The sequence below is a fragment of the Hemibagrus wyckioides genome, linkage group LG16, assembly GCF_019097595.1.
Source record: "Hemibagrus wyckioides isolate EC202008001 linkage group LG16, SWU_Hwy_1.0, whole genome shotgun sequence".
NCBI classification, from domain to species: Eukaryota; Metazoa; Chordata; class Actinopteri; order Siluriformes; family Bagridae; genus Hemibagrus; species Hemibagrus wyckioides.
In genome coordinates, this window is record NC_080725.1 from 3,245,195 (window position 1) to 3,260,569 (window position 15,375).

General features: G+C 40.0%; 3 protein-coding genes across 8 annotated transcripts; all 3 read left to right on the forward strand.

The window, feature by feature from the left end:
- The first annotated feature begins 372 nt into the window (after positions 1-372).
- im:7136398 (schwannomin-interacting protein 1) lies at positions 373-4,047 on the forward strand. 6 transcript variants are annotated; one of them, XM_058412483.1, is made up of 7 exons: positions 373-782; positions 1,048-1,367; positions 1,526-1,671; positions 2,328-2,415; positions 2,502-2,615; positions 2,730-2,844; positions 2,965-4,047. In XM_058412483.1, exons 2-7 carry the CDS (start codon positions 1,077-1,079, stop codon positions 3,063-3,065), a joined length of 855 nt encoding a protein of 284 aa, XP_058268466.1. In that variant the 5' UTR covers positions 373-782; positions 1,048-1,076; the 3' UTR covers positions 3,066-4,047. The 6 variants fall into 6 exon arrangements, with proteins under 6 accessions (XP_058268466.1, XP_058268464.1, XP_058268469.1 ...); XM_058412481.1 differs by having other exon boundaries at positions 384-782; positions 2,727-2,844; XM_058412486.1 differs by having other exon boundaries at positions 386-782; positions 1,099-1,367; positions 2,727-2,844.
- A 105-nt stretch (positions 4,048-4,152) lies between these two features.
- Positions 4,153-7,400, forward strand: LOC131367200 (P2Y purinoceptor 3). The gene is made up of 2 exons (XM_058412480.1): positions 4,153-5,087; positions 5,436-7,400. Exon 2 carries the CDS (start codon positions 5,604-5,606, stop codon positions 6,921-6,923), a length of 1,320 nt encoding a protein of 439 aa, XP_058268463.1. The 5' UTR covers positions 4,153-5,087; positions 5,436-5,603; the 3' UTR covers positions 6,924-7,400.
- A 1,004-nt stretch (positions 7,401-8,404) lies between these two features.
- LOC131366557 (P2R1A-PPP2R2A-interacting phosphatase regulator 1) lies at positions 8,405-15,288 on the forward strand. The gene is made up of 9 exons (XM_058411121.1): positions 8,405-9,254; positions 11,255-11,339; positions 11,421-11,477; positions 11,631-11,677; positions 12,112-12,169; positions 12,253-12,320; positions 14,283-14,338; positions 14,437-14,521; positions 14,631-15,288. Exons 1-9 carry the CDS (start codon positions 9,154-9,156, stop codon positions 14,746-14,748), a joined length of 675 nt encoding a protein of 224 aa, XP_058267104.1. The 5' UTR covers positions 8,405-9,153; the 3' UTR covers positions 14,749-15,288.
- Positions 15,289-15,375: the final 87 nt, after the last annotated feature.

Below are 15,375 nucleotides of genomic sequence, written 5' to 3' on the forward strand. Positions count from 1 at the left end.
TGTGTAGTTAACACCTTTAGGTTCAACAGGAAATGTACACAAAGATCTGAATTCAGCCAAAACAAAGCATAAATCTATTGTCTATATTTCTATGCATAACATTTGTAGTATGTTAATTGTACTTATTAATTGGAATTGGAATTTTTTTAAATTCCTGCCACTAACACACAGGACAGATTTATCTGCACAGGAATAAATATGCTATATCTTCAAGCTAAACCACAAATATTTAGACCAAAGCCACTGTAGGTCAACAGAGACTGAGCATTTGTTTAGGAAGATAATAAACACTGTCTCTCCGCCTTTATCAGCTATGTGAAGTGCGCGAGACATTTCTGAGGTTTTCCATCTGCTTTCAGGCGTCATCTCCGAACATTGTGAAATTGGACACCTCAAAGTTTCTTCCCAACCTTCCCAGTCAGGCCGCCCCTTCCACTTCTGGTTCCAAAAGTCGCTAAAGCTCATGTGTGATTATTAGAGTGCAGATTTTAACTTGTCTTTTTATTTATTTTGGGATACCGAAATCGTTCCCTAAAACTTGTTGGACTGAGGGAGCTTATAAAGGTTTGGCTTCAAACAAACAGGGCCACGGGAAGGATCTCGCGAGCGGGCGGGGCGGCGGGAAATGTAAGATGGGGAGGGGGGTTTCCTCATAGAGGAGGAATGATTAACAAATAAGACGCGATTAATTGAACTCTGTGCATTTGTCCGCTTCGATGTTCTGTGACTTTTGGACCGTGATGGCAGTTTATGTGTCAAGATCAGCGTTGCGATAAGGAGAGGTAAGGAACTGACTTCACGTCATCCCCCCCCCCATTAGAAAAACAGACTGTGGCATGTGTGGTATGGTCCTCAGAACTTTCTCTAGCTGCGTGCTGATTGTTTACTTAATAAACAACAGTTTTATGGGTTTTTGGTTCTTTAACAAAAAGTCCAAATAGCACGCCGTTACATAATATCACAATGTGTGTGAGATCTTAACAACTAGTCTCTTAAAGTTTGCCCTCTGTGTTTACATTTCTGTATGTTCCCTATTATACTCCAAAGCTTGAATTTAAGATGCAGAGATATTAAAGATGACCACTAAAATACGTGAAGTTTCATTTAAGCACAAATGGCTTCAGTCTCAAATGAGTTGCCTCACTGATCAACACATGGAAGAGGAGGTGGACGGCAGTGGGCAGGAAGAACAGAATGCTGATGACCCTGCCTGTCCTGGTGCCAGCCTTGTGGCACCGAAACAGCCTCAGCACCGCCAGGAGCCCTACACACAAGACCAGGACCTTCCCATCATGCACTGGGAGGACTTGAGTTTGCGAATAGCCGAGCTTGAGAAACAGGAGGAAGAGAGGAGGAAAAAAGCTGAGGTCTGACAATCATTCAGGTTTTTTTTAAAAAGCCTCCATTCTCAGGCATTGTCCTCTAAAGTTATTCTGTTTGTCTCAGTGTGCATGTGAAACATTATCAAAGATCATTGATTACATGTGTGTCTGTGTGTGTGTGTGTGTTTGTGATCTTATTCCAGTCCATCGGTTTAACAGACCAAGAACCAGTGCCAGGACTCTGGCCTCATGTAAAGCATCAGTCGCTTAACAGAAAGCACTGGGAAGATGCAGGTGATTCTGGAGGACATCGTTTTCCATGCGTTACATCTCGGTATGTCAATTTAAGGTACATCACGAAAAATATACCCAGGGTGTTTACCAAATTCTAGAGGTTTATAATGATGTGGAGGGGTTCATGGGACATCGATGTATTAAAAATGACAGAATTTACTGAAATAAATGTTTAATGGTTTTATTGAACATTAAATATTATTTTCAGACCCCAGCTTAATGTAAATAAAGGTTCATGATATAATATAACTAATATATGCTTTGTAGCAAAAATGTTGATTTTAAAAATTAGCTTGAAATTGACAAATATATAAAAAGTAATAATCATATGGGAAGAAAAATCTGGCAGATAAAATCAGTCAAATATTTTCGGTTTTTAAAATACCCGAAAATTAGATATATATATGTGCAAATGTAATAATACTATTTATTAATATATTATAAATATATTTATTTAATAATATTACAAAACCGATATTCATAAGACACAAGAAAGAGATAACCATGCTAAAATCTGGCTTTATAATATTGATCAAAATCTCAAAGGCTGCTTGAAACAAATAGAAGCGATCCTGCTTCGATTAAAAATATAAGCATCACTAATAAATGATTTACTTATCAAAAGAATTTTTCTCATCTTTTATAATGATCCAGGATTTGGGAAGGACAATTTGTACAGGATTCATCACTGTATGTAATCTGTGTTTGTAGGTTTAATAGTCCTAAAAAACTACAGCTGTGTTTCATCAACGACAGTGAGAGTGATCAAGAGGGTGATGAAGGACCGTCTTTCAGAGAGGTGAACACAGCTCTGAAAATCATCTGCATTGCAATATTAATAAGATAAGCCGTTAAGAAGACGTTTCTTTGCTTTCTCATTGTCAGAGGACACATGAGTCACAGGGACGGAGGCGACAATCTGCTGGCCTGAAACAGGAAGTGAGAGCGGCTCTGAGTGAGCTCCGAGATAAGCTTTGGGCTGAACAGAGGCAGCAACAGGTGCCTTAAACACATTATAATACACTGTGATGTCATATCTGTGAGTCATTCGCTCTTTTGTGCTAGACTGTGTTTGTTCCTACTTTGTTCCGGTGTGTTTTGATGATGCAGCAGCTGAACCGCAAGGAGGAGAGCTTTAGGAGAAGAAAGCTTAGCCGCAGCGACCTTCAAACCTGCTCTGTCCTTCAGCTAAATGCCCTTAAGACTTCCCTACACGAAGACATTCAGGGTTAATATCCTTCTCTTTGTTTCATTTTATTTGTAAATACATATTGGTTAACGTGGCAAACATATTTTATAATGCAAATAGCAAATATCTGCATTTGTGTGTGATTATTTATGCTTTCAGGCCTGAGCTCGGAATTAGTGAAGCATCTCGTGGTGAGGGACAATCTACGGACAAAGCAAGATGCCATGCTCCTGGAAGTACAGGATATGACATCACCGTGACTTACATCAAGCTATAATTAGCCTATATTATTAAATATGTATATTTTTTTGTTCTACTTTACACTAACAAAGCCATATGTTCCTGTTTGTCTTGATTTGATTTTCTTTCTTTTTTTTTAGCTCACACAAATATTGCTTACTATGTGAATGTAATTATTTCAGTCACAAGTTTTATTGTGAGAAACTGTATGTGTGTGAAGAGTAGCTAAACAAGCACGTTCTTCATCTTTTATACACTATATTGGCAGTGGGTTTTGGGACGTCTGCCTTTACATGCACATGAATGTAATATGGAGTTGTCCCGCCCTTTGCAGCTATAACAGCTTCAACTCTTCTAGGAAGGCTTTCCACAAGGTTTAGGAGTGTGTTTATGTTTAGGAATTTTTGACCATTCCTCTAGAAGCACATTTGTGAGGTCAGGCACTGATGTTGGACAAGAAGGTCTGGCTCTCAGTCTCCGCCCTAATTCATCCCAAAGGTGTTCTATGGGGTTGAGGTCAGGACTCTGTGCAGGCCAGTCCAGTTCCTCCACACCAAACTCACTCATCCATGTCATTATGGACCTTGCTTTGGTCACTGGTGTGCAGTCATGTTGGAACAGGAAGGGGTCATCCCCAAACTGTTCCCACAAAGTTGAAAGGATGAAATTGTCCAAAATGTCTTGGTATGAAGCTGAAGCATTAAGAGTTCCTTTCACTGGAACTAAGGGGCCGAACCCAACACCTGAATTCAATGATTTGCAGGGGTGTCCCAAAACTTTTGGTAATATAGTGAATTACCATTCATACAAACTGTGAAAGCTGCTATTAAATGTATGTGATCAGTAACTGCTTTACGGGGAAAAAAATATCAAATGCATGTAATGTACTATAGCATCTACTGAATATGAGGCCTCTCATTGTAAAAACTAACACAAACTTTAAGTATTTTTCTTAAAGATTGATAAGTAATATAACTGAATAAATCTGTAATGTTTACCTAATTTCTAAAGCCTTTTTTGGAAAGGTTTTTTTTTTTTTTTTTTTTGGATAATTGTGTACAAATAGCTATACTGTCAGTGTTATTGAGCTCCATGTAATACTATTCACTGTTAACTACATACCTGGTTATTTTCTCCAACAATTTAAGTTATTTTATTACCTGGAAAATCAAACCAAAGGAACAATGAGGAGTGAGGAGGTTAGAGGTTGCAAGCAAAATACCAGTATGCATTTAGGGTTAATATTTAAAGCATGCTTTATATTTTGTTTTGTTAAGCATGTAGTTTATGCAATGGGCACCCAATGTGCTAACTGTTAAAAAAGATATTTCTGAAGATCATGTAACAGCCTTTAAACAAGAAGGAGCATTAATCGTGCATTCTTGACAGGTGTCTTGAGTGAAGCTTTCACACTTAAAAACTCGACACGGTCTAACTTACAACCGCCTGAAGATTCACTTTCTACCTCATAGCGTGTCTACTGGAGTGAATGTCAGTGTCTAATAAACATGATCTCTCAGGCTTGCACAGCTCAGCTGCTCAGCCAAGCAAAGTACGACATGGTCTAAGAGATCGAGAGCAACAGAAACATCAGAATAACAAGCAGCACATATGGAGAGGTAATTGTACTGCAAATAAGGTATTATTAAGCTATATGTAGTATATTTTTATCACTCATACAGACGGATAGACGGACAGGTTTATTTGCAGCTAATCTGTTCTGAATTTTTATACCACACAGACCTTTTCATTCGCATAAAAATGTAAAGAAACGAAACTATTCCTTGCTTCTCTTGTGTTTCTAAAGGGCCACAGTGTACTGTATAACATATTGGGTTTCCTTTCAGCATTTCTGTCTGAATGAATGGATATTAATTATTTACCAAAGTGTACCTGTGAGACCACATGCTGTTGCAGTGTAAGAACGGCCTCCGTGTCACAAACACTTGATATTTAGCCACTGGCGTCTGTCTACGGCGGAACTGTGGCATTTAAGTATAGCTGCAAAAATAGATTGAATGAATTGCTCATTTTCCAGACATGTAAGTATTTCCTCTTCAGTTTTCTATGGCAGATTAGGTCAGCAATTGAAGATTGCAGGGTTTTTTTTTTTTTTCTCTGCCCAAGAAGCTAGAAGTATGAATGGAGAGTTTTAAGTAAAAAGCCTGTTACTGATTGAAAGGTTAATAGACCAAGTAAGGCTGAATCAGCACAATAATTTGGTCAACATGAATTTCCTTTAGGCGTACAAGCCAGTCAGGACAAACGCTTAACACGTAATGTGATGAGGATACTTGGAGAGCTACAGAAGAAGTTTTGAAATTGATGTGGAATCCATGTCTCGTTTAAAATGTTAATATACTTTAATGCTATGTTTGTTTATTTTAAAGACTCTGGATTTCATTAAGCACTTGGGGAAAATCTGAAGATTTCCATTCAAGCCACTCAAACCCGAGGAACATAATTAGGACTAATGATTAGCAGTGAAGAGGAGATGTAGGATGAAGCTCTGTATCTATGCCATAAACAGCTGACGACTACCTGCTTTCTCCAGCATCATGGCAGCTGCTTTACTGGAGCGAGGCAGGAACTCTAGTTTCTCGAGTAACCACACAGATTTAATCCTGACAGCACCGCTCAGCTGCAGCAATGATGAGTCATACAAGTACATCATCTTACCTCTGTGCTACTCTATAACCTTCCTACTCAGTGTCGTCCTAAACTCCACTGTTCTCTTGCGCTCCTACCGCAGTGGACGCAGATGGAATACCTCGCTAATTTATATGGTCAACCTGGCCTCCACGGACTTAATGTACAGCTTGTCTCTGCCGCTCTTGGTGGCGAGTTATGTCATGCATGACCATTGGGTGTTTGGGGATTTTATGTGCAGGCTGGTGCGCTTCCTCTTTTATTTCAACCTCTACTGCAGCATCTTTTTCCTCACCTGCATCTCTGTGCACCGCTACATGGGCATCTGCCACCCCATCAGAACCATCACTCTGGAGAGCAAGCGTGCCGCGAAGAGCACCTGCGCTATGGTCTGGGTCGTGGTGTTTCTGCTCACCTGCCCGATCTTTCGTTTTGCTCAAACTGGCGACTTGCCCAGAGTGGACAGAAATGGAAAGAACGCTACGGTGGAAAATGGGCTGAATCAAGTGGGCTTGGAGATGTATAAGAACTGTTTTGATGTTGCAACAGACACCGAGTTCTCAGAGTACATTCCATACGGAATTGTTCTTCACTTCCTGGGCTTCTTTGTTCCTTTCACTGTTATTGCATGGTGTTACTCGCAGGTGGTTCGAACCATCTTTCAGACCTTGCACACCCAACCATACGTGCAGGAGGTCAGTGATAATGAAAGAGGCCCCACCAGTCAGACCTCGATCTCGATCTCTGGCTCTCAGCATGCACCATATATCAGCAGGCGCCGCAAGTCCATCAAAACAATCGTTACCATCACCTTCTTGTTCGCGCTGTGCTTCCTGCCATTCCATATCACCCGGACGCTGTACCTCATTCTTAAACAGAGAAACGCAGAGTGTCACACCATACATGCTATCTCTGTCTGCTACAAAGTCACTCGACCCCTGGCGTCATTCAATTCGTGGCTCAATGCTCTGCTCTACTTCCTCACTGGGGACAATGGCATATCTTGCTGTGGACTGACAGAAAGCAGTCATCACAAGCATCATGTCTGGCCATCAAGGGCTGCTGGAGGACTGAAAAAGGAGGTAGTGGCAGAAAAGGAAGAACAGGGTGAAAAACATGCGAATAACCAGCAGAGAGACTCCCAACCCTCAGCAATCACACAAAAGACGGTGAACATAACCAAACCCTGTGGATGGTGGCTTTCCTATGAACTGTCTGTGTCTGAATAATACTGATCTTCTATTTATTTTGTTAACTTACTATTAAAAGAGCAATAAGAGAATAATAATACTCTGTGCTGATGTAGTTGTATGTTATCACGTTATTGCTCAGTACATGGCTATTTACCAGGCTGGAACAAACATTTTATTCGTACCCTGCATGGAGTCATTCTAATCTTGTGACATTTTATTATTTTCCAAAATTGTTGTAATGCTGAGACTGCTTTAACTTTAAGAACAACAACTGCTTATTAATTTACTTTTCACTAATTATTTATTAAATTATTGTTTGCACACTAATGCATTAAAATGATTGATTTTTACATTCCTCTCCCTTAATTAATACAAGCCCAGCAATGGCTTTTAGCAAATGGAGTCTAATGAGATCGATTAATATATAAGAACAAGTCAATAAATGAAAAGAGAACAGAAAACAGTGTTACTAATTCATAGCCCTTGGCCATGTATGGCATTAATCGTTAAACTCTTTCCTGTCCTTATCTTAGCACAAGATCAAAATAAAGCATAATCCATTAGTATTACTTTGACCCTAATGTGTGACCTCCCTCCATGTTAGCGATAGTTTCATGCCGTAAATTATAACCGATGATATAACTGAAATAATTCTTGTTTGGTTAAATGTTCATCGAATCAAGTAACTTTAATTTTTTCAGTTTTCTATATAGACATACACTATATTCCAACATGACTGCACACCAGTGCACAAAGAGTCCTGACCTCAACCCCATAGAACACCTTTAGGATGAATTAGAGTGGAGACTGTGAGCCTGACCTCACAAATGCACTTCTAGTGGAATGGTCAAAAATTCCTGAACATAAACACACTCCTAAACCATGTGGAAAGCCTTCCCAGAAGAGTTGAAGCTGTTAGAGCTGCAAAGGGCAGGACAACTCCATATTACATTCATGTGCAGGCCAGTCCAGTTTCTCCACACCAAACTCACTCATCCATGTCTTTATGGAGCTTGCTTTGGTCACTGGTGTGCAGTCATGTTGGAACAGGAACCCAAACTGTTCCCACAAAGTTGGGAGCATGAAATTGTGCAAAATGTCTTGGTATGAAGCTGAAGCATTAAGAGTTCCTTTCACTGGAATTAAGGGTCCGAGCCCAACCCCTGAAACACAACCCCTGAATTCAATGATTTGGAGGGGTGTCCCAAGACTTTTGGAAACATAGTGTAGGTTCTACCGGTGTCCAAAAGAATTTTACTTTCTGTCCACTGTCATGGACCCTCACAAACGTTTATATCTCTACTCAGAAATATATGACAAGCTGTCTGTTGCCTATTGCTTTAATATACACAGTGTACATCTTACTTTTTATTATTTTTTTTAAATTATACATTTACTCTCCTGTTAAACACGTACACTTTTAGACGTGGAAGTAAAGGAAAGTAAGTTGCACGAGAGCATTAATCAAAGCAGCGGGCAGAGAAATCAGACGTGTCTATCGAGGATGCAGTTTTCTTCATGGCCAGAGCGAGGTGGTGTTGTTGAAGAAGAAGACCATCACTATTTGGTTGCGGGTAATAAATATATATATATATATATATTTATATATATATTTTTTAAATGTTCTAAATTAATGAAAGCCAGAATAATGTCCCGACTTTTTTGCCTTGCTTGTTAGCTTTAAAGCGGAATCTCGCGCACTCTTGAACCGCATCAGTCTGACAGACTTGTTGTTGTCTTTTTACGCATTATTCGGCTGCTTTACAAACTAGCACTTAAACTTGGGGAAATAGCTGCGTGGCTAGCTCACTAGCCATCTCGCTTGCTCGCAATCTTACATATTTAGGAATTTTGATTTTTTTGTAAATATATATATTTATACATAACGTAATATGAAGAGTTTAGTGAAAGTTTCGCTAAGTACCAAAACTACTTCTGGCTGGTGTTAGAAGCGCGGCGGTTAAACCTGTCGGAGCTAGTCCTCAACTTACTTGAGCAATAACCCGACTAACTAGTTAGGGGAGTTTTTGTACAGCGTGTCCTATGATCAACCCTTGCAAGTTCTAACAGGATGCGACTGATAAGGGACCACTTGAAATAATTCCTGCTCAGTTATCGAAAAGGCGGCTTTTAAATTGGACCGGGCACTTTTAGCGTGCGGCCTGCTGGTCAGGCTTTCGCCGCGTTAAATTTAAAGCGCACGCCGCTGCGGAGCGCGTTCAGCCCGGCTGCCTGCTTCAATCGTACTCCGGCCTGCCAACGAGCCATGGAGAGAATGGAAGTGGACCAGTGCGCAGGCGCAGCTGGAGGGAACGGGGGCGGGGCTTTACGGAGGTCCAACAGCGCCCCTATGATCACTAATGTCAGGTAAGGAAAAACCAAACCACACACAATTGCATCAAAACAAAGTTTTTAATACAAGCTCTTTAAGTATTAATTAACTTCTCCAGACACTGCTGCATATATAAAGTGTGGCTCTTAAAGTGTGGCCCAAAGAGTGTGTGAAATTTATATTGACACCTTTGCTAGACATCAGATGTGCATAAGACACCAAACCTTTGCTATGCAGTCTGATTTAAAATGTGTTTTATACAACCTCTTTATTTATAATAAAAACTGCATATGTCACACAGCAAGTGTCATTTTTTTATATTTTTATTTCATAACTCTTGCCTAAGACTAAGCCTAGGGGTTATAATAAAGTCACAGATCCTTTAGAGTGGATTATACCAATATACAAGTTTTACAACATTTTCATGTATGTTTATTCAGCCAACTTGCACCGTAAAGGTTAGGCTCTTATGAAACATCACATCACACACTCGTTCCTGATTGTCTGCGTCAATTTGAGTGACCACAGAAATTAGACAACCAAGTGATGTCGACTGTAAGATGCAACTATCAATCTCGAGTCGAAATCAACCTACTAATGCTTTTTTTTATTTATTCAGGCTTATATATATTTTTTTTTATCAAGGCCATACACGCAATGTTATTTTGTAAATAATTTTAGATTTTGCACTTTATTAAAAATGACTGTGTCAAATGCTATGTGGCAAATTGATGAACACACTCGGCAGCATTCGACTTTATAGCTTACGTTCGTGGAAGAGTAATGACTCACAATTGCGCTCGTCTCCTCTCAAGCTTTCTTCCTCATGTCGTCTCAGGAAGTCCCGGCATGCTCATTAAGGATCTACGTCTATATCCGGATTTCTGCAAAACTACTTGGAAAAAAAATGCTTAAAGGAAGCCAGGTTATTTTGAAGAAATTATTAGCAGCCTACAGACTAAAATGAGTGCAGTTTATTTTCCTTCCTATAATTATATGCTGTAATACCCTTTCCAGGTTAATGTTGATGTTTGTTTTTTGTTTTTTTTTTATCATTAATATGCTGATGTACTCTACATTGCCAAAAGTTTTGGGACATTTGCCTTTACATGCACATGAATGTAATATGGAGTTGTCCCACCCTTTGCAGCTAAAACAGCTTCAACTCTTCTGGGAAGGTTTTCCACAAGGTTTAGGAGTGTGTTTATGTTTAGGAATTTTTGACCATTCCTCTAGAAGCACATTTGTGAGGTCAGGCACTGATGTTGGACAAGAAGGTCTGGCTCACAGTCTACGCTCTAATTCATCCCAAAGGTGTTCTATGGGGTTGAGGTCAGGACTCTGTGCAGGACAGTCAAGTTCCTCCACACCAACCTCCCTCATCCATGTCTTTATGGACCTTGCTTTGTGCACTGGTGTACAGTCATGTTGGAACAAGAAGGGGTCATCCCCAAACTGTTCCCACAATGTTGGGAGCATGAAAATGTCCAAAATGTCTTGGTATGAAGCATTAAGAGTTCCTTTCACTGGAACTAAGGGGCTGAGCCCAACCCCTGAAAAACAACGCCTGAATTCAATGATCTGGAGGGGTGTCCCAAAACTTTTGGCAATATTGTGTATTTTTTTGGTTTTGAGTTTTCTGAACTTCCTGTTATGCTCTGATTTGTCTATATGTTCTGTATTCGCAGACTACCATAAATAAATGATTCTAACTGACCATTAGGCCAAGCATAAAGGGGCAATTTAAGGGCCCGTCAGATGGCTTCCTGCCAGTGCTGAGATGTGAACGTTCAGTCTTCCAGTCACTAGCTCAGAAGTTAAATCTCTGTGGCGAAATTGTTATTCAGCCCCAGAGTCTTGAGCAATCCGGTGTTGCATAATGAGAGCACTTATTACGTGTTGTAGGCTACTTGTGTAATGCTGTCTCAAATCTGGTCACTGTGTACATGTACAGCATGCAGCTAAAATTGTATTGTATAATATGACATAACCCAATTCTCTAACGATTCTCTGTCTCTTAAATATTTCCTAACAGTGATGGAATGACAGTGTTCAGCTCAAACACTTCGGGCCGGTATCGTCGGAGCAGTGTGTCTGTAAACCCAAGCTGCCCCTCTAGAGTGAGTGTTTATTTATGTACTAGGAATCAGGGTGAGCTGTCATATTGTAAGAAAATCAATGCATTGCCTTTTTCGTTCTAGACCCTGCCTTTTTCACCGTTCTCCTTGTGCAGTGAGAGACCAGATCACAGACGGCAGGTGAGATTAAAGCCTGCAGCATAGAATAGACGTGGGTTACTACCCATGGTCAGTTAGTCTGGTTTTATGTCCATGTTTAAGGATGTTCTGTGGCTAATTTTGAGAAACCAGCCTAGTTTGCATTGTACTGACTAGATGGTTTCTGTGCTGCAGATGGAGAATATGGAGCTCACTCTCAGAGGGAGTTTACAGAGACTAAGGTAACCGAATATTTCTCTACATAATGTAGAATAAGACATAATATAACATACACTATATTGCCAAATGTTTTGGGACGCTCTCATTCATCCCAAAGGTGTTCTATGGGGTTGAGGTCAGGACTCTGTGCAGGACAGTCAAGTTCCTCCACACCAAACTCACTCATCCATGTCTTTATGGACCTTGCTTTGGTCACTGGTGTGCAGTCATGTTGGAACAGGAAGCGGTCATCCCCAAACTGTTCCCACAAAGTTGGGAGCATGAAATTGTCCAAAATGTCTTGGTATGAAGCTGAAGCATTAAGAGATCCTTTCACTGCAACTAAGGGGCCGAGCCCAACCCCTGAATTCAATGATTTGGAGGGGTGTCTCAAAACTTTTGGCAGTGTAGGCAAAGCAGTGTTTTATGTATGAATTTCTCTCTCTCTTTCTTATAGTGCCTCAGCTACAGTCCCCTCACCTCCTGGAGCTCATTGGCACGGGCATCTATCACCAGTGAGTATGATGGACCACATTGATTTAATCACTTTCTGATCATCTTTAAACCATTTTTCTTCCTCACTCTCATTCTGTCACAGGATTTCCATTCCCAAGACTCTGGAGTCACTCCAAATTCCTCCCCGAGTCCAACAAGAAGGTTCAGGGGGTAGGTTTCATATTCTCCAAGTATATGTATGTATATATATATATATATACATACATATAAATTAAATATGATACTTAACATCATTTTGGAAGTTTCTTGACATACTTTTACTAAACTGTAAAGCTGAATTTTTCTGAATTTCTTTATAGCAATTGTTGACTTACGCCATGACATGCCTCATTTAAAGGGGGAGTTCATCTTTTTATTTTTAATTCGAGTAGTTGTAGTCACGTGAGACTGTTTTTATATCAATATATGCAGTTTGAAGCTTTTTCCGTTTTTATTCTCCACATCAGTTTCTTCAAAACATGATGTTTAAAGAAAAAGCAACAGCGCTGTTCTTTTCTCCATGATGGTGAACATATTCCTGCCATGTTTGGATCTGATCTCTTCTTCCTGGTTTATAGTTAGATTTTTTAATTGGTTTTACTTAAAAAACTCCCAAAGAATCAAACTCTTACTTTAAATGGGGTTGTGTGTTGGTTGTTTAAGTGGATGCTTTATAAATGCACTGGAGTCATAAGTGACACTGCTGGTGTTTCTCAGTCTGACATACACTATATTGCCAAAAGTTTTGGGACACCCCTCCAAATCACTGAATTCAGGGGTTGGGCTCAGCCCCTTAGTCCCAGTGAAAGGAACTGTTAATGCTTCAGCAGTCCTAGTTATGTAAGTGGCACTGTGGTTATACTTGACTCTGTCACCTCAAAGACAACACATTTCTGAGAAAAGGTAGAAATTTGAGTTGCCGTCTGTTCTGTAATTATGACTTGATGTGAACACACTATGCAGAGGTGCCAACATCTACGGTTTATATGTAGCATTTGTGAGTTTTGTCCTACAGTGGCCGAGAAGTGCAAAACACAATAACAAATCTGAAAACACAGACAATTTAGACAAAGTGAAAAAGGTAGGTTTAATTTGCGAATGGAATTCGTCCCTCTGATTGGACGAGACATCTGTCACTCAGGATATAGAAGAAGTAGGAAATTGTTTATCTAACTTTATTTCTTGTACATGTGTGGAGTTCTGTCTTCACTTTAAACCATTTTTTTCAATAGTGCAACTTTAAATCTTTTAAAGAAAATAATAAACATATATGTTTATATTTATAAGAAAATTTTATTCATTCAGCTCTACTTTGAGGAAGGATGTCATCATATGGCATGATTTTGGATATAATGATAGCATAACATGGAATAAAGATTAGTTTGCGATCTCTAAAAACATACCTAAAGAACGCAGGAATGTTTGGAAGAGCAAACTATTCCAGATTAAAGGATGTAAGGAGAGCTATAAGAGCAGAGCTGTGTTCATACACACACCAATCCACTTTCTACTGCTGCAGCTACTGCTGGACTTCCTGTAGATCCTGAGTGACCGATGTCTCGTCCGATCAGAGGGAAGAATTCCATTCGCAAACTATACCTACCTTTTCCGCTTGGTAAGAATCGTCCTCGGATTTGTTCTTTTGTTTTGCACTTCTCAGCCACCGTATTGTCCCCTACACAAAACAGGAGGCATCTGGAAACTATAGTTCCAACCCTGGTCCTGGAGAACCTCCTGTCTGTTAGAGCAGAACAAAAAAGTTGTCCAGACAATCAGGAATGGCTGTTGATGAGCTCATTGTTTGAATTCAGTGTTTTAGGTGCAGGACAGGGAATAGGCCAGGGTGAATAGGTAAAGCACATAGCTCAGATTAAATGCATATATAATTTGCCTGACATAAAAGCCAGTTCTCTGAAGAGGAAAAACCACAAACATGAAACATGGGCCTTTATTTCTGACCTCAAATTCTATTAGGGCTTTCTGCCTGCTAGGATTTTCTTGTTAGCAATGGTGGCACCTCTGTAATATGATCATAATTAACTATAGCTACACAGGGTAGTGGATTAATCTAACATCTTCGCTGCAATTAATTCATCATGCAATTAGTATAACGCTTATTAAATGCTTCGACAGGGGCTCGGTGAGTTCATCTGTGAGATGGCCAGTGGTTACACCTTTAAAACGAAAAGGTAGGCTTGTGTTAAGGGTCTACAGTAAATTTTTGTCCTAGGTATAAAATATTCAAAATGAAATAATGTCCCTTCCTGATTTTGACCCGCCCGATCAGGTGGAGTAGAATCTGACGGTCCGCCTAAAAAGCTCTTTGTTGCTGGAGTTACAGATCCTGCTCACATCACTAGTTGCACTGTCAGGTGAGGCTTTTTTTAAAAAAAAAAGGGAAGCATCTGTTTTACTAATGGTCATTTTCTCTCTCTGCTCTGTCTGTTGTGTTAATGTGGTTTTTCTTTCTGTTCTGTGCAGTGTTTCCCAGTCAGCGGACTCCCCCTCAAGCGCCGTACCCATATGCCCAAGCCCTCAGAACATCGCACTCTCGCTTTCTCCTCCCTCACCGTTTACATCCCAACACCCCAGCATCTAAACCACACCAGGTGCACCAACTGGCAGAGCTGGGACGTTTCTGTCTTTACACTCGCCATTTCCTGGGCTCTGTTCAGAACCATCAGCTCTCCATCTCACTACTTGGTGCTTTGAGTAATGTATTCAGTTCCATATTATTTGCTGAAAAACGTTTCCGAGGAAACTTTTAAAGAAGGTTTTCCGTCATAAGAGTGAGGATGGAATACGTCTCAGTGCCTGGAATGGTGCAGTGCTGCCCAGTATCAGGGCAAGGGTTTTTGTGAAAGTGTCAGGATTTACAATCATGATCATGATAGTGTTCTAGTGATCACATTCACACGCAAGGATTGCCTGTGAGCATGAAAATAGACTTCTGTTTTCGGCTTTAGTCTTCAGCAGGTCCAGAACATGTTTTTAAAAATCTCATCCACAACTTTTAAGGTCTTCCAAACAGTATTTTTATTTTTTTTTTTAAACAAAACTATCCTTAGATCAGTAGACTGTTCGGGCCACAATCGTGTTCCTATATGCTTGGTGTATGTTTTACAGCTTAGTTTTATGTGCATTTTATTCATTTTTCATTAAACTTTCAACAAGCATTAGAATAGCAGCCGGCGTACTTTCAATCCGATCTTTCACATTGTTTTTA

Coding starts and splice junctions, on each gene's coding strand:
- LOC131366557 (XM_058411121.1), top strand. CDS start 9,154: ATGGAGAGAATGGAAGTGGACCAGTGCGCAGGCGCAGCTGGAGGGAAC. Junction 11,478..11,630: donor GACCAGATCACAGACGGCAG/GTGAGATTAAAG, acceptor TCTGTGCTGCAG/ATGGAGAATATGGAGCTCAC. Junction 12,170..12,252: donor GGCACGGGCATCTATCACCA/GTGAGTATGATG, acceptor ATTCTGTCACAG/GATTTCCATTCCCAAGACTC.
- im:7136398 (XM_058412481.1), top strand. CDS start 1,077: ATGACCACTAAAATACGTGAAGTTTCATTTAAGCACAAATGGCTTCAG. Junction 2,616..2,726: donor CTGAACAGAGGCAGCAACAG/GTGCCTTAAACA, acceptor TTGATGATGCAG/CAGCTGAACCGCAAGGAGGA. Junction 2,845..2,964: donor CCTACACGAAGACATTCAGG/GTTAATATCCTT, acceptor TTATGCTTTCAG/GCCTGAGCTCGGAATTAGTG.
- LOC131367200 (XM_058412480.1), top strand. CDS start 5,604: ATGGCAGCTGCTTTACTGGAGCGAGGCAGGAACTCTAGTTTCTCGAGT.